The 23,648-nt window shown below is 43.5% G+C and overlaps 1 protein-coding gene across 4 annotated transcripts in view; it reads left to right on the plus strand.

Moving 5' to 3' along the window:
• TMEM184B (transmembrane protein 184B) overlaps positions 1-23,648 on the plus strand; it is a 315,991-nt gene that overhangs the window by 58,016 nt on the left and 234,327 nt on the right. For all 4 annotated transcript variants that reach the window (XM_073592592.1, XM_073592591.1, XM_073592589.1 and 1 more), the window contains one exon: positions 19,699-19,932. In XM_073592592.1, coding sequence (XP_073448693.1) covers positions 19,699-19,932 — 234 coding nt within the window. The remainder of the gene's footprint in view (positions 1-19,698; positions 19,933-23,648) is intronic.

The following is a 23,648-nucleotide window of genomic DNA, read 5'->3' on the forward strand; positions in this document are numbered from 1 at the left end:
TGTTGCAATAAATAAAGAAATAGATAGATTTCCCCCAGGAAAAGAGGGGCAGGGTTTGTATGGAATGAGAATGGGCCAGTTTCTTAAAGTGGCAGGGCTGAGTGACCTCTGGAGAATGAGTAATCCGGGAGTACAACAGTTCTCGTGTTGTTCAGGCTCTCGCACCTCACTCTCAAGAATAGACCTCGTATTAGGCAACGACCTGGCTGCACATATAGTTAGAGACATAACTTACCAACCTAGGGGGGTATCAGACCACTCATTGGTGACAGCCAGGATGGAGATTGGGACAAATAAACAACGGGGTACATGGAAGCTGAACCCAATATGGATCGAGTTATTTGAGGACCCTAATGAGATTACAACCAGGTTGAGGGAGTTTATAAGTTTAAATGAGTACGCCACAGGGAGAGGGGTAATGTGGGATGCCCTGAAGGCTTATCTGAGGGGTCTATTGATCCAGCAGGTTTCATCAATAAAAAAAAAGCTTCATTGGCAGGAGAAGAGAAGGCCAGGGAAGAGTTACGAGCAGCAGAGAGGGAGCTTTTGAGAGATCCATCCCCGGAAAATCACCAGAAGTGGGAGAATAAACAGTTAACATATAAAGAAGTAATATCTAGGAAATCAGAAAATAAGAGGTTATTCCAAAAACAAGTAATATTTGGGGAAGGGGAGAAAGTGGGGAAGATATTGGCCCATATTGTCAAATCAGATTTTCCCCCTCCGACGATTCCTGCTATTAGAACTAGGGATGGTGAGATTACATCTCAACCAGATAATATTAACGTAACGTTTAAAAAATATTATGAGGAATTATATAAATCCCGGGGGTCAGTGGAAGGGGTGGAAATGGATGGATATTTTAAGAAAATAGAGTTGCCCTCCCTGTCAGGTCTGGACATCGAGATACTGGAGGCCCCGATCACATTAGAAGATATCAAAATTGCAGTAAAGGAACTGGCCAATCAGAAATCCCCGGGCCCTGATGGTCTCCCTGCAGAGATCTATAAAAATTATGGGGAGATATTGCTACCGGAGCTTCTTAGGGTGTTTGAAGGGGCATATCAGGAGGGGAAGCTACTTGATTCAATGAACGAGGCCACAATAATAATGCTACCTAAGGAAGGAAAGGACCCCTTGGAACCCGCATCTTATAGGCCTATCTCTTTATTGTGTTCAGATGCCAAGATCTTAGCAAAGATTCTTGCCACCAGGTTGCAAAAAATAATTCATAGGTTGGTCCACCCGGATCAAACAGGGTTTATTCCCCAGAGGTCAACTAGTGAGAATATCAGGAGGTTCTTTTTGAACTCGCAAATTCCAACAGAAAACTCTGGCTCCAGAGCTGTCGTGATGTTAGACGTAGTAAAGGCATTTGACAGTCTAGAATGGAGATTTATCTGGCAGATATTGAAGGTATTTGGTTTCGGCCCCTCACTTAGTAAATGGGTAAAAATTTTATATAATAACCCTAAGGCAAGGATCAGAGTTAATAATGTGCTCTCTAGTGAATTTTGTCTGCAGAGAGGCACAAGACAGGGATGTCCGTTGTCACCCCTGATCTTTGCCTTGGCAATGGAACCAGTGGCCGCCGCTATAAGGCAAAATAGGATTATGGAGGGGTTCCGGAGAAGAACCAGGGAGGAGAGGATCGCGTTATACGCGGATGATGTACTCATCTTCCTAGGAGATACGGAGGGATCACTTAGACAGGTGATGGAGATCTTTACAGTTTTTGGGGGAATCTCGGGTCTCTCCATAAACTGGGAGAAGTCTGATTTGCTGCCAATAGATCCGCTTAAGCAAGGTACCTTCCTGGAGGAAACCCCACTAAAGATAGTGGAGAAAACTCATTTGCTTACAGGACACCCACAATTAAGTTAATGCTAAAAGTATGGAACGCCATTAAGGGCCTGAAAGGTATGGAGGGGGAAGCGAGGTGTAGCCCCCTCTGGGATAATAAGAACTACCAAGAGCTGACACAGATAGGTAAAATTAAGACCTGGGAGTTAAAAGGGATAGTTAAATTAGAACAACTATACAATGGTAATGTGATAAAAACCTTTGCATCTCTGAAAGAGGAATTTGGGATTCAGAGTCAGTCATATTTCAACTATATACAGATCAGGCATGCACTGCAGGCTCAATTTGGAGAACAAGGCCCGAAATGGAGCCAATCTCCTATTCCCCGAAAAATATAAAGTACTGAGGGTTCGAGGGGGTTAATAACAGAACTCTATCAGCATATCTGTAAAAACAGCAGGAAGGGATCAGACAAACTTAAGTGTAGAAGGGGGTGGGAAAGGGACCTGGGGGCTATATCGGACACGCAGTGGAAGGAGATATTGGAGGGGGGTCACCAGGTCTCGGTCTCACCGGCACAGAAATTTTCGCATCTATTGCTCCTACACAGGGCATACTATACCCCTAAAAAAACTGTTTAAGTATGGGAGAAGGGTGGATGCTAACTGCCCTAGGTGTCAAAACATAGGAGATCTATTGCATATGTTATGGAAATGCCCCAAGCTATTTCAATATTGGGCGGATGTAGTTGAGGCTATAAATAACATCTTTAATCTGAATCTTAAGGTAGATCCAAAGTTGTGTATTTTGGGGGTGGGGGGGAATCTAGGCAGTGGGAGGGATAAAATAAAAGCGGTGCGGAGATGCCTATATCAGGCAAGAAAGCTAATAGCCAAGAGATGGCAGGCAGAGAAACCCCCTTCCGTAGTGGATTGGTTTAGAACGGTGTCAGAAACAGTGGGGAAAGAAAAGACCGTATATGTAAGGGGAGGGAATATAAAGGAATTTAATAAAATCTGGAATCCCTGGCTTAAGAAGCCGGACTATCCTGGGCAAGAATAGGATAAAAGGAGGACGGGGAAAGGTGTAGGCTTCAAGATAAGAGCACAAGTGTGTGTTAGGAACTATGATATAGAGAGGGTTTGATATTAGGGTTAGGGGTAGGGTAATATGGGGTAAAAAATGGGAGAAAAGTGGAAGAGCACTCCTTGTAGGTCAGATGTATACATCTAATATTGGTGGTTTTATTATTATGACACATATAAACTGTACATTGTAATGTATTTTGTATGAATATGAATAAAAATCATTAAATTTAAAAAAAGATTGAGCCGCACCAAGTCCCTACTCTCTCTTGAGATGATAATCCCTAAATAGGTAAACTGATCAACCCACTGGAGTGGGAGAGAGGGGGATGAGGAGGACCTGGCCCCCTCATCCACTGGGAGCAGCTGAGACTTGTGCCAGTTCACTCTCAACTCCGTGAAGGCAGAGAAGGCATCCATGTTACTGAGAGCGCTCCGCAGAGAGTCACCAGCGTCATTCAAAATGGCAGCAGATCATCCACGTATAGAGCCACTCTCTCCTCCAGCCAGCCCACCCTAAGAACACATACAGTGTGCGTACCCAAGCAATAAGTTTCAGTGGGAAACCCATTCTTCTAAGCACCTCCCACAGGTATACCCACTACACTGTCAAATGCCTTTTCCATATCTAGGGTGGCAATGGTCCTAGTGCCCTGGTTAGTATGGGGGGCATGAATATTAGAAAATAGTCTACGTATATTAATGTCTGTGGACCTACCGGGCATAAAGCCCGTTTGATCAGAGTCAATCAGGGATTTTATTACTCTATTAAGTCTAGTGGCCAGTAACTTGGTTAGTATTTTTAGATCACAATTGAGAAGTGCTATTGGCCTGTAGGAGGCGCACAGCTTAGGGTCTTTATTAGGCTTTGGAATGAGAACGACATGGGCTTCCCTCATAGAGGACGGTAAGGTGCCCTGTTGCAAACAGGCTTGAAACATCTGAGTTAGTTTGGGGGCAAGTAGTTCAGTGTGGGTTCTATAATGCTCTATGGGTAGGCCATCCGGCCCCGGGGTTTTACCTGCCAGGAAAGACTTAATGGCCATTGTGACTTCTTCTGGAGTGATCTCTGAGACAAGGAGTTGCCTCCCTGCATCAGAGAGCCATACCAGTGCTAGCGTGTCCAACATGGAGATCATAGGTATAGGGTCAAAACCATCAGGGAGTGAGGAGACATACAGAGTGGTATAAAACTTGGTAAATGCAGACAGGATATCCTCCTGAGAGGTGACTAATACGCCATCTGCTGTAAGGATTTCCGATATAACTGCTAAGGGCCTATCTTGCTGTGCTAGCAGCGCTAGTAGTTTGCTATTCTTGTCTCCATGCTCAAAGTATTCCTGTCTGCTATGTTGTATACCAAGCCTGGTGGTGTCTGAAACATGGAGATGCAGTTCTCGCCTAAGCGATGAAAGGTGCTCAAAGTTGGGTACCGTTGCCGAGGCCGAATATTGATTCAGAGCCTCTTCAACCTTGTGCTACAGGTCAGAGACCTTGTTCCCAAGCTCCGCCTTCACCGCCAAGATATATTGACCCCTGCTGTGAGCTTTGGAAGTGTCCCATGTCCTCTCCAGGGAGGCTGACCCCGTATTGTGCTCCCAATAGTCCTGCAAGGAATGAGAAACTCTGTCATGGAGTGCCTCGTTATTAATCCAATGGGGTTGTAACCTCCCAAAGGGCTTTTGCTCCGCGACCTGTTGGTCCTAATGGTCAATTTAAGTGGGTGGTGGTCAGAGAGGCCAGAGGGAAGGTAACGGCATTGGCAAAAGCCAGATCAATTTGGGAGGAGGTTTTAAATGTGGTTGAAAAGCAGGAGTACATTCTATCGCCACTGCCATGTCTCCTGGAACTCTGTTGCCTGAGCCCACGTTCCGAGATCAGAATTAAAAGTAGATTGAGGGGAAGGCCTATCTAGGTCCCTGGACAGTGTAGTATTAAAATCCATGATCAGAACATATGCTGGGCAATGCGGAGCCAGCCTCTCAGAGTGTGTACAGAATCTGTATCTGGCTCGGATGAGGCAGATAGACATTCACAATGACATATTTCTTGTTATAAATGCTTAACACTACCATAATAAATTTCCCCTCGGGATCCAAATGAACATCATGAATTACACATGGAACTCGTTTGCTGATCAGTATAGACACCCCTCGAGAACACGAGGAATAGGTCGCATGGAGCGCCCTTTGCACCCAGGGCTTTTTCAGAGCCAGAACCTTGCTACCGGTTAAGTGCGTCTCCTGCAACAGCACTATGTGGGGGTTATGCAGTTTTAAATATTGGAATAACAATGATCGTTTGTATCTGGAGTTAAGCCCTTTGACGTTCCACGACAAAATGGTCAGTAGCTCAACATCTGAGGGAGCCATCATGGAATACCAGGGGGAATAGGAGCAGGATGAGCCTAACAACCCAACAGATGTAAGTGAACCCAATATTGGCACATACAGTGGGGACGGAAAGTATTCAAACCCCCTTACATTTTTCACTCTTTGTTATATTGCAGCCATTTGCTAAAATCATTTAAGTTCATTTTTTTTCCTCATTAATGTACACACAGCACCCCATATTGACAGAAAAACACAGAATTGTTGACATTTTTGCTGATTTATAAAAAAAAAAAAACTGAAATATCACATGGTTCTAAGTATTCAGACCCTTTGCTGTGACATTCATATATTTAACTCAGGTGCTGTCCATTTCTTCTGATCATCCTTGAGATGGTTCTACGCCTTCATTTGAGTCCAGCTGTGTTTGATTATACTGATTGGACTTGATTAGGAAAGCCACACACCTGTCTATATAAGACCTTACAGCTCACAGTGCATGTCAGAGCAAATGAGAATCATGAGGTCAAAGGAACTGCCTGAGGAGCTCAGAGACAGAATTGTGGCAAGGCACAGATCTAGCCAAGGTTACAAAAAAATTTCTGCTGCACTTCGGGTTCCTAAGAACACAGTGGCCTCCATAATCCTTAAATGGAAGACGTTTGGGATGACCAGAACCCTTCCTAGAGCTGGCCATCCGGCCAAACTGAGCTATCGGGAGAGAAGAGCCTTGTTGAGAGAGGTAAAGAAGAACCCAAAGATCACTGTGGCTGAGCTCCAGAGATGCAGTTGGGAGATGGGAGAAAGTTGTAGAAAGTCAACCATCACTGCAGCCCTCCACCAGTCGTGGCTTTATGGCAGAGTGGCCCGACAGAAGCCTCTCCTCAGTGCAAGACACATGTAAGCCTGCATGGAGTTTGCTAAAAAACACCTGAAGGACTCCAAGATGGTGAGAAATAAGTTTCTCTGGTCTGATGAGACCAAGATAGAACTTTTTGGCCTTAATTCTAAGCAGTATGTGTGGAGAAAACCAGGCACTGCTCATCACCTGTCCAATACAGTCCGAACAGTGAAGCATGGTGGTGGCAGCATCATACTGTGGGGGTGTTTTTCAGCTGCAGGGACAGAACGACTGGTTGCAATCGAGGGAAAGATGAATGCGGCCAAGTACAGGGATATTCTGGACGAAAACCTTCCCCAGAGTGCTCAGGACCTCAGACTGGGCTGAAGGTTTACCTTCAAACAAGACAATGACCCTAAGCACACAGCTAAAATAACGAAGGAGTGGCTTCACAACAACTCCATGACTGTTCTTGAATGGCCCAGCCAGAGCCCTGACTTAAACCCAATTGAGCATCTCTGGAGAGATCTAAAATTGGCTATCCACCAATGTTTACCATTCAACCTGACAGAACTGGAGAGGATCTGCAAGGAGGAATGGCAGAGGATCCCCAAATCCAGGTGTGAAAAACTTGTTGCATCTTTCCCAAAAAGACTCATGGCTGTATTAGATCAAAAGGGTGCTTCTATTAAATACTGAGCAAAGGGTCTGATTCATGTGATATTTCAGTTTTTCTTTTTAAATAAATCTGCAAAAATGTCATTAATTCTGTGTTTTTCTGTCAATATGGGGTGCTATGTGTACATTAATGAGGGAAAAAAATTAACTTAAATGATTTTAGCAAATGGCTGCAATATAACTGAGTGAAAAATGTAAGGGGGTCTGAATACTTTCCGTCCCCACTGTGTGTGTGTGTGTGTGTGTGTGTAATTTTTTTTTTTTTTTTCTTTACGCGGAATCAAGGCGAATCGGAACAACTATCCCCTGCCTGGCGTGCTTTGTCCATCTTGTTTGAATGTCTGTGACAAAAAATTCTCTAAATAAAATCTGATTGTAAAAAAAGAAAAAAAAAATAGTATGACGCAACGCCTGCAATTTATAAATACATTCAGTCACTTGTAACATCATGTCTAATGTAAACATTAGTGCAGAAGCTCCTATTGAGAGCTGTGTAGCAAGATCAGAAGCCCAAAGCTGATCATTCAGTGTGCTGGATGACAGCCCAATGACAGTTCCAACCCATATGCTGACAAGGACACACACAAGCTGCAGATTCTCAGTACTGCTGTCTCTGTGCCTTTTGTGAAAGGCTTTGGGTTATCAGGTGGTTCATGATGCTTTTGCAATTTCTGTGAAGGACAAAGCATTATAAAAGTTGTCACCTTTTATTTACAAATACCACAGCCCTGTTCTTCACATTAAAAGCTTCAGATAAATCTCTCTGAAGGATTAATTAATAGCAAACCAGAATGTCTCCGTTGCATTTCTGTTGTATTAATCTCTGAAGAGTGAGTAACCTTTCTAGATCATTGATTATTCCTTTTTCTGAAATGGTATTGTCGTAATCTCTTTAACGCTGGCTTTATCTTGCAAGAAAAATGTATGAGACTATTAACGTTACTCATGATTTCGTGCAGCAGCACATAATTGGTCAGTTTTTTTTTTTTTTTTTTTTTTTTTTTTATAGCATAAAAGATGATCTCAAAACACCAGACTTGCCAGAAAACATTTTTCAGGTTATTGGCTCAAAATATATTGGGATAAATTATTGCTGAGACCTTTAGTTTACTGTGCATGAAATGTTTTGCAGCTCAATTGTAGAAGCTTTTCAGACTGCCTGTTTATCAAATTTAGCATTCGGTAAAACCGCTGTTTTTTGAAATTGTATATCAAAGCTTATGTGTAACTGGGCTAATTAACCACTTCAATTCAGGTCTCACACTTGTTTAAACCTGAACAATTTTACATTTATGCTATCGGCCTATTTATTTGGCCATCACGTTGTCATAACTTTTAAAGTGGTTGTAAACCTCCATCATGAAATAAAAAAGCATATCCTTCTATAGTGTGTACTTGTCTCAATTAAGAGCACTAAGTGTCATTTCTTTTTTTTTTTTTTTTTTTTTTTTTTTTTTCCCATAATAATTTTTATTGACAAAAATATGCAAGGTAGTAGCTTGTACAATAACATGGGTATTATATAGAACTTTTTGTCACAGTATTCTCAAATATAGATATAATACATAAATACAAACATGTAAATGTCAATTCAGGATCTCAATTAGTCTTTGACAAACTCGTGTGACTCTATACATAACCTTTGATGGGGTGTTCAGAGGGATTCCTTTGACCCCTTTATTAAGTTAGGGATCTTAGATAGGAAACGAGGAAAGGGGGAAAAAAAAGAAGTGCGTGGGGGATAGGGAGTTAGAATAGAGAAGTGTGGGAACTGGGGAAAAGAATGGCGGGTTGGGTAGGGGAGAGCTAGTGGAGTTTTAAGGGGTGAATAGCGACAAAAGTCGCAGTCCATCCGGTCCCCTCTATAAGGCATTGTCACCCCGACCTGACCTGAACTGTTTTTAATTCTTGATGGTCTAATCAAAAAATATTCAGGAGCTATATGTGCTATAGCGTTGAGATAATTTAAAATGTGTCCAACAGGCCCATGTGGTCGTAAATTTTTGGATTCGTTCTTGTGAAATGTGCACCAGCTCCTCCATCTCCTCTATCTTAGAGATCCTCCGGAACCACTCCCCAATCGTGGGAGTGGAGGTGGATCTCCAATGTGTTGGGATACATAGTCTAGCTGCGTTCACCAGGTGCATAGCTAATGATTTAAAGTACTCATTTTTAGTCAAGTGAGTATGATGTAGGAGATATTGGGAAGGGGAATAGGTCAGGGAGTATGTTGTGATATGTGAGATGAGGTCGTGGACGACTTTCCAGAATGGTTGTATGGAGACGCAGTTCCACCATATGTGCAGCATTGTGCCTTTTGCTTTCCCACATCTCCAGCATGTATCTGGGATGGTTGGAGAGAATTTATGTAGAAGTGACAGAGTCCTATACCAGCGTGTTTGAATTTTATAGCCATTCTCCTGAATGGCTACATTAAGGGAGCCCTTATGTATATATTCGTTGATACGAGACCAATCCTCCTCCGTGAAGGTCATCTGAAGGTCTGCTTCCCATGCAGTGTGTGCAGTGTCTGGGGTGTAAGAGGTATCTTCTATAAGTATGTTGTACATGTACGAGATTAGGTGTCTTTGTGGGGAGGATCTGGTGCATAGTTCCTCAAATGGAGTTAGTTGTCTAGTCCAAGTCAGTGTCGTTCCTTGAGTTGATAGGAAGTGTCGGATCTGTCGGTATGTCCAAAAGGGGAAGGATTTGAGGAGGGACGAGTCAACTAGATTCTCATATGATCTAGGGGTCTACATAGATCTGATAGGCTAACATTCTGTTGTGTGGCCATGTCAGGTTTAGAAAAGATGAGAGCCATGGGGTTAACGGGCCTGGTACAGAGGAGATTGACCTGATTTTAATTGTTCGTCTAAAGGAACTTAGCGACGCTGAGATGAGAGGATGCGTCAATATCTCCTGTGGCACTTGTCTTGGAGCAATCCAGAGGAGAGACTCCAGTGGAAGTTGAGAGATCGATTTCTCCAGGGTAACCCAAAGCTTACCCGGTTCATGGACATTCCAGTCCACGATTCAGGCAAGGTGGCTGCTAGAGAGTATTTGTGGAGGTCTGGAAGCCCAATGCCTCCGTTAAGTCTTGGCCACGTGAGCCTAGCGAATTTAATGCGCGGAGGGGAGCCTTTCCATAGGAACAGTGTGCACATCTTCCTATATGCTGCAAAAAAGGATGCTGGGAGATGAATAGGTAGGCACTGAATAATATAAAGAAATCGTGGCAAGGTTATCATTTTTAAAAGAGCTGCGCGGCCAAACCAGGAGACATTAAGGTTCCCCCATTCTTTTAAATCGAGTTGAGCTTTCTTTAGGACCTTAAGGAAATTAACCCTGTATATGTCCTCTAATTTAGTGGTGATTTGGATACCTAGGTAGGTTATTTCCCGTTGGTTCCACTGGAAGGGAAAGAAAGATTGACAACGTTTAAGTTCCTGTGTCGTAAGGGTGATATTCAAGGCTTGGGATTTCGCATAATTAATCTTTAGATGCGATAAGGTTCCGAAATGCTCTATATCTTTGAGTAAGTTGGGTATAGAGGTGGTTGGGGAGGTCAGGGAGAGTAAAATGTCATCTGCAAAGGCAGATACCTTATACTCCTTTCCTTGAATTGTCAGACCTGTGATATCGGAATTGTCTCTTAGTGTGTTAAGGAGGGGTTCCAAGGAGAGTACAAAAATTAATGGTGAAAGGGGGCAGCCTTGCCGCGTGCCGTTTCTTATAGGGAAGGCGTCCGACAGGTGGCCATTTACTCTTACAGCTGCACTCGGATTAGAGTACAGCGCTGAGATGTGGGACAACATGCGTGGGTGAAGACCGATCCTCTTCAGGACCTCCCCCATGTAATCCCAGGCCACTCTGTCGAACGCCTTCTCAGCATCCAAAGACAGAAAGAACCCTTGGGTTTTTGTGGTCGTGAGCCAGTGGTGGATATTTAATGCTCTAATGGTATTGTCCCTGGCCTCTCGTCCGGGGACAAAACCAACCTGATCTAACGAGATAAGGCCTGGCAGGAAAATGGACATTCTTTTGGCTAAGATTTTGGCGTAAATCTTGATGTCCACATTAAGTAGTGAAATAGGTCTGTAGTTTTGTACTCGTGTAGTGTCTTTTCCCTCCTTAGGGATTACTGTTACGTGTGCCTCCAACATACGCCCCATGTTCATCGTGGGCTCAGCTAAAGAATTAAAGGTGGTTAACATTTTTGGAGCTAGAGACTGGACGAAGCATTTATAATATTGCAGGGTGAACCCGTCTGGACCTGGACTTTTACCCGATTTCATCTGTCGTATGGCGGTCTGCAGTTCTTCAGTTGCGAGGGGCTGCTCTAATTCTTCTGCTTGTGTCTGTGAGATTGGTTGTGGGCCATATTGGGCTAAGAAACTCTTTATAGCTTCCGTTCTGCGTAATGCTTGTTCAGAGTTTGAATTGGGGATCTTAAGGTTGTATAGACTTTTGTAGTATTGTTCAAACGCGTGGCCTATGTCTTCATTTTTAGATAGTGAAGTGCCCTGTTGGGTCTGTATGTGGTGAATTGTGTTAGATGGTCTAGAGGTACGTACCGCTCTGGCCAGTAATCTACCGCACTTGTTACCTTGTTCATAAAAGACTCGGTGGAGAACATACTGGCGTCTGGTGCGTTTACCTAGTTCTTCTAACAACGTTGAGCGTGAGTGCATCAGTTCCTGCAGTGTCTGTTGTGAGTGGGATTGTTTTTGTGTGGTCTCCAGTCGCCTAATATTGGCGATCCGGTTATCTATGGTGACCTGATGCATCCTTTTTACCTTCGCAGCCTGGGCCATCAGCTCCCCCCTGATCACACATTTGTGGGCTTCCCACAAAGTGGTAGGAGATATACCTGGAGTGGAGTTCTCCCTGAAATATGTGTCGATACTTGCTGTCAGGCATGTGGTGAACTCTGCATCTTTTAGTAGGGAGGAGTTAAGTCTCCATGTTTTTGTTTTGGGGGTCAAATCCGGGAAGGTCAGGGTGACTGAGATAGGGTGGTGGTCAGAAAGGAACATAGGGTCGATCGTGGCCTGTGAGGTAGGTTAAGTCAGGTTGGGAAAGGAAAAGGTAGTCCAGTCTTGAGTATTTTTGAAAGGGGATGGAATAGAAGGTGTAGTCCTTCACGGAGGGGAACATTGTGCGCCATGTGTCATGCAGCACTAGACTTTGAAGTTGTAATTTAATTTGTCTCAGGGCTCGGTAAGATAGCGTTGAGGTTCCTGAGGAGGTATCAAGGTTTGGGTTGAGGGGCACATTGAAGTCACCTCCTAAGAGTACAATACCCTCTTTGAAGGAGATCAAAAGGTTGCATACTTTCCTAAAAAAAAGATACCTGGTGTTCATTTGGAGCATATATGTTTGCCAATGTTATCGGCTTAGAAGCATAGGTTCCTTTAATAAATACAAATCTACCCTCAGGGTCCAATAGGGAGTCTGAGAGCTTAAATGGGGCCTGTTTAGAAACAAGTATGGAAACTCCTTTTGTCTTAGCTATGGGATTGGTGGAATGGAAGGCAGTTTGGTATATATGATTGGAAATTTTTGGGATGGAGTTAGAGCGAAAATGAGTCTCCTGAAGGAAGATGAATTGGGCCTTTTGCTTGGTTAGAGAGGACAGGACCTGTGAGCGCTTTTCAGGTACATTAAGACCTTTTGCGTTGAGAGAAACACACTTCAACGATAGAGGAGCACGGTGAGGCATTTTCTTTTACTTTTATTTACAAATTAAAAAAAAAAAAAAAAAAAAAAAAAAGAATTTCGAAATAAAGATCAAGACCCGGGTGTTTATTTATCTTCTCTAAAGGTTGTCAGTTCACGTCTGGGTGGTCCGGCCTGTAGCTGCGAAGTGTGTTGAGGTAGAGCTTGTGGGGTGTTAAAGAGATAGAGAAAGGGGGGGGGAGTTCCGCCAGGGGTAAGAAAAGTTAGAGGAATAGGGAATCAGTGGGGGCAGATAAGGTATAGGGTGGAAAGAAATACCAGAGGTGGAAACGGAGGTACCAATCCACCTTTAAAATAGGAAACTGGTTGGTCAGCAGACTAACTCTTAGTACTGCTGCTGGGGGTAGGTGAGCGTGTCTGGGATCCTACTCCTTGGCCATAGAGAGGAGTGTGAGTAGATGGTAGTGTAAGAGGGAACAATGCAAAAATGAAAATAAGAATGGGACAATTGCTTCCTGTCAACAGTAAACTCAACATAAATATCCTGAGAGCCTGCCAGTGGGGTTCAGATATAGGTCTAATATCTGGAAACTGAAAACTGAGAGAGATTCAGAACATATGTTATACATAAACATAGATATCATGACTCATAGATCCATTTACTCGCCTCCCCATCTGGGTTTTATGGGGGCTTCACATCATTATTCATGCGTATTCTAATTTTATCCCCCCTCCCCCCGTTCGAAGGTGTATAGGGTCATGTAACCGTGCCTCCCCATCTTAGAACTAGACAGTGAGAATAGGGGTATGGGATATGGGACCCCCCCACCTCCTGGGGTTTTCGGGGGCTACCTTCTTATTTATATTATACAGGCTTCTGTATTGAGGATTCGTATTAACTCTTAAGGACATTATAGCATTATAGCTCTATGAGCCCCCGAGGCATACTGTGCGGCTTCCTGTTCATGATTATCAGGGTAGTAAGTAATATCCTAGAGTATTGTTCACTTAGTATGTCTCAGTGCCATTGTCATCTACATTGAATGACAGAGGATAATTGTGATTATAGAAAAAAAAGGGGGAAACTGCATGTGTCTGCCTCGGTGGCTCCCAATTAACATACGTATTCATATGAAGGATATACTGAGATAGTTAGCGCATAGACTACAGAGGGTAAATTTGAAATGGAGAAAACTGTTCTGGCAGTTTTCTCCAGGTTTTGCTAGTTCCGGATGGGACTCTGTAGTTTGGAGATCCCTAAGAGTTTTGGATGGGACGGGATCTCCAACCCTGTGTCCGGTCTTGAGGATAGCCAACAGGGGGTGTTCCCAGGTGCATACAACCCATATAACGAGGGGCTGGTGAGAGCAGAAGGTATAGTTGCAGCAGTGGCTGCTATTGAGAGAATCTGTGTGAGGATAGACGCTGTGTGCGTCCAAGGAGCCAGAAGATATCTGCATTGAGGGGCTTAAAGCTGTGTGTGTTTAAGGAGCCCAGAGCTGTGTGCATCCAAGACTGTGGGCCTAGAAGAGCTGGTGGTTTGTGGGACCAGTATTTATAGCAGCAGTGCTGCTGAAGAGTAGCCAGGTGGGCTAGTATTTTTAGTTATGTCTGAATGACGTTTAAACCCCTGCGTGGGATTCCTGAGTGGACTTTTTTTTTTGTTTTTTCATTTAATAAACCTGGGCTACCTGGTCTGATGTGGACTCACTACACAAAAATGCATCTATCACTGAGCTGAACAATCCCCCTTGTCATACAAAAAAAAAAAAAAATATTTTACTTGAATTCTACTGTAATTATGAATGGTGAATGAGCTGTTGGCTCAGGGCTCCAATATTACCTACAGCAGTTCGGCGGTCAACCTAGAACACAAAACGTCCATTTGTGGTATGACTGACTGTAATTTGACTTTGGTATAGCTACGTTGAATGTGATTTTTGTTTAGATAAAATGTTTTCTTCCATGGGACAACATTTTGTTATCTTTTAACATCTATACCTTTTTTGTTTTATCCTAAAAACAGAATAAAAAGATTGGGGGAAAAAATGGTTTCAATACAGAGGCACTCTGCTTATAAAGGCACAACATAGAAAGAAACATAATTTTAGGTGTTTTCAGGTTGACTGTCCTCATGTGCTTCTTCAACTGAATGTCCTAAAAGGAGAGCTAAAAGAACCCCCAAACATATCCATGTCAAGTAGAAACGTGTATTTGTGAATTACGTATGTTTACCTGTAACTAAAATACCATCTTTGGGTAAAGTCAGCTGTGTCCCCTTAACCACTTGCTGGCTACGCTATAGCAAAATGATGGCTACAGCGTGGTCGGCCAGTTCTGGTAGGATGTCATATGACGTCCTCCCATGATCGTGCCTACTGTGACAGGCATCGGGTGTGCTCTGTGATGTGAGTAAAGAGCCAATCACAGTGGCTCTTTACCATCTGTGTCCAACCACAGCTGATCACAATGTAAACACCCTTGTCAGTGATTGCTGTTCCTTTGCTCACACTGTCACAATGTCAGAGAGCCAGTAACTGGTTGGTGTGAAAGGGGACATCTGCATTGTTAATCAGGGCACTGATCATCAGTGTCTTGATTATCAGTGCAGCCCCAACAGTGCCTCAGGAGTGCTGCCTATTAGTGCCCATTAGTGTTGCCTCATCAGTGCAGCCCTTTTAGTGCCCATCAAAAAAATTAAAATTGCCCATCTGCAAAGTTTATTTATTTATTTTTTTCTTTTTTATAACTAAAACTTTTTTTTTTTTCTTTTTTCTTTTTTCCTCGTTTGTTTTGCAAAAAATAAAAAACCCAGTGGTGATTAAATACCACCAAAAGAAAGCTCTATTTGTGTAAAAAAAAAAAAAAAATTCCATATGCATATTGCTGCATGACCATGCAATTGTCATGCAAAGTGCAGCAGTGCTGAAATCTGAAAATTGGCCTGGGCAGGAAAGGGGTAAAAGTGCCCAGTAGGCAAGTGGTTAAGCAAGCCATACATTTTACAACCTTCTTTCCTTCTATAGAGCATGTAGAAGATGTCTCTGAGTGCAGTATTAGGTAGCGTATTCAGTAAACAAGATGTGTAACACCTACAAGATAGAATTAAAAACGGGCTTATCTGACCATTGCAGTGATTACTGGTGTTTAACCGCTTAGCAACTGGCCCATGCACATATACTGCCACAGGGCAGCCGCTCTGTTCCAGATAACGCACCTAGTACATGATCTGACACTTCTGGGTCTGGGGTGCGTGCCGCCGGCAACCTGCTCCTGCTGTGATTATACCCAATGGAACCACAGCGGACTCTGTACGCTGGCTCCCACCAATTAGACAGTACAGAGGCAGAAGGACACACTATGTAAACAAGGCAGATTGTCATTCTGTCAGAATGGAAGGTACTGATCCTGTTTATTTGCTAAGCAGGCACACGGATCTCTGCCTTCCCCTAGTCAAAGCACCTTTCCCACAAGTACATGCTTATTGGCCTAAATTGATGAGGAAATCTGAATTTGTTAGATTGTATTTTATTTTATTTTTTTTTATTGGGTATGTTTTATAAAATCTCACAAAAGTGGGTACACCCCACACATTTTAGTAAATGATTTATTCTGTCTTTTCATGTGAACACTGAAGAAATGACACTTTGCTACAATGTAAAATAGTGAGTGTACAGCTTGTATAAGGCCCCTTTCACACGATCGGACCGTTCAGGTCCGCCTGTCAGTTTTGACGGCGGACCTGAACGGGCGCTCCATGTTGGCCTATGGAGCGACGGATGTCAGCGGAGACATGTCTGCTGACATCCGACCCAGTCCTATCTGCTAAAAGCAGACGGATGGCCCTACGTCCAGGTCTGTCGCTATCGGATTGGGTGAGATCTGATGAAACCGGACATGCTGTCCGTTTTCATCCGATCCCTCCATAGGCGGCAGCGGCGCCTGACAAGCCCCTCCCTGCTCAGTGAGCAGAGAGGGAACTGTCATCCGCCGGCTCAGCGGAGATCAACGGACTGATCTCCCACTGAGCTGGCGGACAGAGGCGAATTCCGTGGAAGCGGAGTCCGCCTCCTGTGAAAGGGGCCTAACAGTGTAAATTTGTTGTCCCCTCAAAATAAACTGAACTCGCACAATTTCATTCATACTGAGGCGTTTTACAGGTGCTATAGCGCTAAAAATGGCGACTGTAAAGAACCTCTCCTCTCACTCCAGTGTGAAAGCCCGAGTGCTTTCACATTGGAGCGGTGCGCTTGCAGGACGGTAAATAAAGTCCTGCACCCCAGCATCTTTGCAGCGCTGTAGGAGGGGTGTATACACCCCTCCTAAAGCGCCCTGCCCATTGAAATCAATGGGTAGCGCCGCCAAACCGCCGCTGCAGTGGCACTTTGCGGGCGGTTTTAACCCTTTTCCGGCCACTAGTGGGGGTTAAAAATGGCCCGCTAGCAGCCCAATAGTGCCGCTAAAACAACGGTAAAGCGCCGCTAAAAATAGCGGCGCTTTACCGCCAACCCCCCCTCAACGCTCCAGTGTTAAGGTAGCCTTATTGTGAACCTAGGCTAAATTCAAAATTCCAGTGGGGACAGTGAGTCCTGCTAGTAATGTCTGAGACAGGTGTACAGATTTTGGACCTCTAGTGGTAATTTCACTGATGAAACTTTTAAGAGCTAGAAGAAACCATTAGGTGGTTAACATGCCATCTACCAAAAGCTGAAATTCATTTTGGGTAGACCATCCGGTATAAACAAGTTTAAAGACCATGCAGCAAAGCACATTATATATTAAAGTGATTGTAAACGATCACCTTGTAAAACAACCCATATATATTATAATATACACCCACCTTCATTCCTTCTCTCTGTGCTCAGCTGCATAAGAGCTGGGGGGGGGGGGGAGGGTAAACAGTAATACACTGATCTTGTCAGTGAAAGGCTGTGCAGAGGGGTCATGTCAGGGCAAGTCTGATCATTGGAGGAGAGTACACAGAGTTCCCCGCATAGCTAGAGAACTGACCACAGTGTGGTGTTCTGCTTAGTGTTGTCAGTTTTTAATAGGAAACCAGAGGGACTAGCAGAAATGCCAGGGATTTCACACAAAGGAAGCCATACAAGGAGAACAGGATACTTTCTCATATAAGTACATGGTACAGCAGGCACATATCAGGAATATGAAATGTCGGGGTAACAAACGCTTTAAAATGGCTGAAAGGTTTTTTAAATAACAAACATCTCTATACTTACCTGTTTTGTGCAGAGTGACCCTGAACCACCTCTTCTTGGGTCCCCTGGCTCCTTCTGTCGAGTGCCCCCATGGGAAGCAGCTTCCCATGGGAGCCCTTGTGCCTGCTCGCTCCCGAGCTTGCCCTCCTGCATCAATTGACACACAGCAGGATCTGTCCTTGCTACCTTGTCACTGGCTTTTTCTTACAACAGAGGGTGCCAGTGGCTCCCAGTGCTCCAGCAAAGCCAGTGAGACCTTGAAGTGAGGGTAGAGAAGAGCTGCAGATGTGTAGAGCGCTGGATCCAATGACTGGTTACTGGTGCCTAAAAGTTTTTACCCTTTTTTTAATGCAAGGAATGCATTGGGGTAAATGTGTTTTAGGCTTTAGAACCACTTTACCGCTTTAGGTCAAGGGGGTTGATTTACTATATAAAGATTGATAGCAAAGTGAAAATTCACTTAGCTTTGTAAATAACGTGAAGCCATGTTCACTTTAACACAATATTGTTCCAGCAAAAATTCTCTGTATTTATTTATTTTTTCTTAATTAGTCTCCTGGCATATGATTGATTAGGTATTCAGAGTGTGGAGGGTGAACACAGGTTCACCCTTTTTACTGCCAGTCACTTTACTTAACGCAGCCCCATTGAATCAATAGACTGACCTGAATACCTAACTAGTTACTGTGTACACATTATTTAGTTATATCTGCTAAAAGTTTATGAATCTTTTAAATGGAATGTCTTTATTTACATTCATAGTCATTTGACATGGCTGTTGTCATTGTTTAAAAAAAAATATTTTAGATGCGTCACCAAACATTAAGCTTTAGATAAGAGACACATGTAAATGATTCCACAATGTATTGATTATACTAGGCTGAAATTATGTTGGCTTCCCTCTGTCTACTGGAAAGAATGTGAGATGTAACTTGCATTAATATGTATCCATACCGTAGGTGTGTAATGTGAAACTTATGTTTTTTTTAAATTTAACTATTTACTAGATGGAAACAGAATAGTTACCTTAGGTGGTTGAGACCGTTAATCAAACTACTGTTGCTTTTTTGTTGAAGGCCCCATTCACATCAGAACACAGTTAAGGAAACCTGCGTTCTGTGCGTGTTTCCTTCACCAAGTTCAGAACGCACTGCAAGTTGCGATCTGGAGTGGGTGTCAATGTTAAGTTAATGACATCCCAAATGCGGGCCACTTGTACCGGATTGCTTGGTACAGAAGATTGGGTTGCAGCATATTTCCAAAAGTTATACATGCACTACACATTCATGTGTGATTCCTAGTGTGAACCAGCCCTCCATGCGCTATTATACAGCGGGTCCAACCACAACATACTGGTTATAGTAGTTAAAGGGTACCAAAAGTTTTTCAATATATGCTGTGTTAATAGTCCTAGTTCAGTGATGCCTTTCGAAATAGATGCACACATCCAGGAGTAGAGTATATAGGAGTGTTTTATGGCATGGTCTGTAACAAAGTTACCTACTTCCAAATTTGTTGTCCTGGCCCCTTGGCTAAAATGATTATTAAACATCAATTGTTCTTTAAAGACATAAGAAAAGGCAGGTTAGCCCTATATGTTGTGCCTAAAAAATGCAAAATGTATTTTTTGAGGCTAAACCATTTCCTTGGCTTGACAATCTGATGACTAGTTTTCTTGTCAAATGTGGCCTTTATTGCAATGAGTGCATTAATTATGCATAGGATTTGTTAGGTTTGCTCTAGGACATTTACCGTTTTTAAATTTTGTCAGAAGTAAAGGAGTATATCTTGGATAATTTTACAAGTTTGACCTCATATCCGACACATTTGAAATTTGTTTTTAGTACCACAAAAAAATGTGATTTTGTTGACAGCATGAAAAATTCACGTTTGTACTCTGAGCAGTAATCATTGCATTAGTAAAAGCATGGATTTAGTGAACTACAGACTTCTTTTTTTATTTTTTTGCATTTAAATGAGTATTCTAACTAGGTTTTGTAGTAAATTATAAGTGCTATACTTATTGGTGTTTTTTTTTTTTGTTTTTGTTTTTTTTGTTCTTGTAGGACATGATGACAATGTCCAGTTTAGGTGACCTCTCTCAGGAGGGCACAGGTATGGTTGCTGAACAGCCTGTTGCCACACTTCCAGGCACTACATCTCCTACCAGTCCAAACTTTTCTAGGATACCAGAAGAGAAGCCTTTCACTCTAGAACAGCCTATGTTCCTTATGACAACCACTGCTCAGGCCATCTCAGGATTCTTTGTCTGGACCGCACTACTTATAACCTGTCACCAGGTATGTGGCTCTCCTTTGCTAGTCTGTGCTGATTTATTGATTGGAAATGGAAGGATTACTTTGAGTGTGACTTTTTTATGTGCATTTTAGCCGATTATCCTAATCGCTGCTTTAAATCTCAAATGATTTTGTCTTTTCCAAGTGCTTCAGTACTTAGGCAAAAGACACATAGGGGTGGATTTAATATGGAGTGCGGGTAAAGCTCTCTGCTAGATGCCACAGTATTACTACACATTATGGCTTTTTTGTGTCTTTCATGAAAGGCAGGCCATGGTATAGAGCCTGGGTGTTCCACAGAGTTTTCAAGCAGAGAGAACTCTGATTAAAGGGGAACTTCACTTCTGCAATGTTATAGTCCTGTGGCTCATCTCCCATTCAGTACTCTTTACATATGCTGTGCAGGTGTGCCACAGGTCTCCCCCCCCCCCCCCCCCCCCCCCCTGCTGGCTTCTGATATCTGCAATATTGTCGACACTTGTGCCATGTATACGTATGTTTGAATACAGCTGTGCAAGTTTTTTGCCCCTTAGCAAAGCACTGTCTCCTGGAACGTGATGTGAACATCCCAGGAGGCAACAGGGGCCCTAGTGTCATTGACTGGATGAGAAAGCAGGTAGTGTTGAAAAGGGGGAAACTTTTTTTTTTTTTTTCTTTTTGTTAGGAAAAAACCATGGGAAAAGGTCTGTTAAGTCTGAGTTGTCACTCATGTGAGGCCATTTTACATTTAATTTGTCAGGTCATTTGACTGGGCCCCCCCCCCTCCTATTTTAATAACCCTTTGCATGCTTCAAAATCCCAATTCAATCATTTACACATAGTTTATAACAGAGCGCTGTGAATTGTTTTTACTACAGAGCTCAGTATGGGGGCAGTCTTCAGTATTTCCACATCTTTGCATTTCTGTGCTACCTGTATTTACACAGGTGCATTTTCATCATATAATGTTGCGGCCTCCCTAACAACATGATCATTACCCAGCAACAGAAGACAGGTGTGCAGAGGATGATGTGGCTTAACCCTTTTGTGCTCATTTCCAGTTCTTCTCTTCCAGAGTAGATTATGTAAACAAATATTCGGTATTGTATACAAATTCAGGTTCTTACTAGGTGGTTTATTTTATTTTAAATATGGTGAAAACTCCATTACCAAACTGCCAGGCCAAGGATTACAGAGCCTGTGTAAGCTGCAGCAGAAGCTGGTGGCTGTGGGGTAGCGGGGTGGTGTGAGCTGATAGGGCCAGAAATTAGAAGTTTACATCCTGCTGCAGGACCACTCTGGATGTGCTACCTGCTAGGTATGACTTTTGTGAATGGAACTATATATACAGTGCCTTGAAAAAGTATTCATACCCCTTGATATTTTCCACATTTTGTCATGTTACAACCAAAAATGTGAATGTATTTTATTGGGATTTTTAGGTGATAGACCAACACAAAGTGGCACATAGTTGTAAAGTGGAAGGAAAATGATAAATGGTTTTCAATTTTTTTTTTTTTCAAATATGTGAAAAGTATGGTGTGCGTTTGTATTCAGCCCCCTTTACTCTGATACCCCTAATTTAAAATCTAGTGGAACCAATTGCCATCAGAAGTAACCTAATTAGTAAATAGAGTCTACCTGTGTGTAATTTCATCTCAGTATAAATACAGCTGTTCCGTTAAGCCCTCAGATGTTTGTTAGGGAACCTTTGTGAACAAACAGCATCGTGAAGGCCAAGGAACACTCCAGACAGGTCAGGGATAAAGTTGTTAAGACGTTTAAAGCAGGGTTAGGTTAAAAAAAAAAAAAATTCCCAAACTTTGAAACCTCTCATGGAGCACTGTTCAATCCATCATCTGAAAATGAAAAGAGTATGGCACAGCTGCAAACCTACCAAGACATGGCCGTCCACCTAAACTGACAGGCCGGGCAAGGAGAGCATGGGACTCTGGGAGAGCTGCAGAGATCCACAGCTCAGGTAGGAGACTCTGTCCACAGGACAACTATTAGTCATGCACTCCACAAATAGGCCCTTTATGGAAGAGTAGCAAGAAGAAAGCCAATGTTGAAAGGGAGCCATAAGAAGTCAGTTTGCAGTTTGCGAGAAGCCATGTGGAGGACACAGCAAACATGTGGAAGAAAGTGCTCTGGTCAGATGAGACCAGAATCGAACGTTATATGTGGCAGAAAACTAACACTGAACATCACCCTGAACACACCATCCCCACCGTGAAACGTGGTGGCAGTGTCATGTTGTGGGGATGCTTTTCTTCAGCAGGGACAAAAAAAGCTGGTCAGAGTTGATGGGAAGATGGATGGAGCCAAATACAGGGCAGTCTTAAGCCTCATACACATTATTGGATTTTCCGACGGGAATTGTGTGTTGACAGACTGTTGGCCTAAAATCCGACCGTTTGTACGCTCCATCGGACAATTGTTGTCGGATTTTCTGCGAACAAATGTTGAATGCCAGGCTTATACATTTTCCACTGACAATAGTCTGTTGTCAGATTTTCCGATCGTGTGTACACAAGTCCGTCAGACAAAAGTCCAAAATACAAACACGCATGCTCAGAATCGATGCTCACCAAACACAACATTAGCAGAAGGTGCCCAAAGGGTGGCACTAAAAAGCTGAAAAGCCACGTAGTACGTCACTACGTTCGTCTTTGGCTGACAATTGTGTGCCGTTTGTATGCAAGACAAGTTTATGGCCAACGCCCTTCGGACAAAACTCTGGTGCTTTGTCTGCGGAAAATCCAATCGTGTGTAGGAAGCTTTAGAAGAAAACCTGTTAGTCTGCAAAAGACTTGAGACTGGGGTGGAGGTTCACTTTCCAGCAGGACAACAACCCTAAACATACAGCCAGAGCTACAATGGAATGGTTCAAAAGTGAAGCATATCCCTGTGTTAGAATTGTCCAGTCAAAGTCCATACCTAAATCCAATTGAGAATCTGTGGCAAGACTTAAAATTGCTGTTTGCAGACGCTCTCTGTCCAATCTGACAGAGCTTGAGCTATTTTGCAAAGAAGAATGGGCAAAAAATTCACTCTCTAGCTATGCAAAGCTCATAGAGACATAACCAAAAAGCAGCTGTATTTGCAGCGACAGGTGGTTCTACAAAGTATTGACTCAGGGGGGCTGAATACAAATTGTCAGGGCTGCGCTCAGCCCTTCCTTCTCTGAGCTGGCTGCTCAGCTGTTGGCTAATTGCCAGCTCCCATCTCTCTCCACAGTTACTCAGCTGTTGTTCATATCCTGCTCGTCAGTCCTGCCTATTTAAGCTGTCCAGTCCAGAGGGTCTCTGCCGTCGCCTTGATCAACATCACAAGAAACATCTCCTGCTTTCCTGTTTAACCCCTTCCCGCCGACCGTACGCACATATGCGTACTCGGCTTTCCGGGGTTATACCGGGATGATGCCCGCAGCTGCAGGCATCATCCCGGTACCGTTGTTTTCAGCGGGCGATTGGCTACCCGAGTATAACAACCGATGCGGCTAAAAGCCGCTCGGCTGTTATACCGGAGGAGCGGGAGGGGACATCCCCCCCCCTCCCGCCGCCTCCCGCCGCTGTTACCGGGCCTCCCGTGCGATCGGGAGGCCCGGTGTCCAATCGGGAATCTTCGGCGGCTGGGGGCGGGCTGGAACGAAGCTGTGAGTGGCTTCGTTCCAGCCTTCTAATTGTAAACGCGGAAGCGACGTCATGACGTCACTTTCCGTTTACTCGGCTGCCAAT

Source organism: Aquarana catesbeiana, linkage group LG07 (assembly GCF_042186555.1).
Source record: "Aquarana catesbeiana isolate 2022-GZ linkage group LG07, ASM4218655v1, whole genome shotgun sequence".
In the NCBI taxonomy this organism is placed as follows: Eukaryota; Metazoa; Chordata; class Amphibia; order Anura; family Ranidae; genus Aquarana; species Aquarana catesbeiana.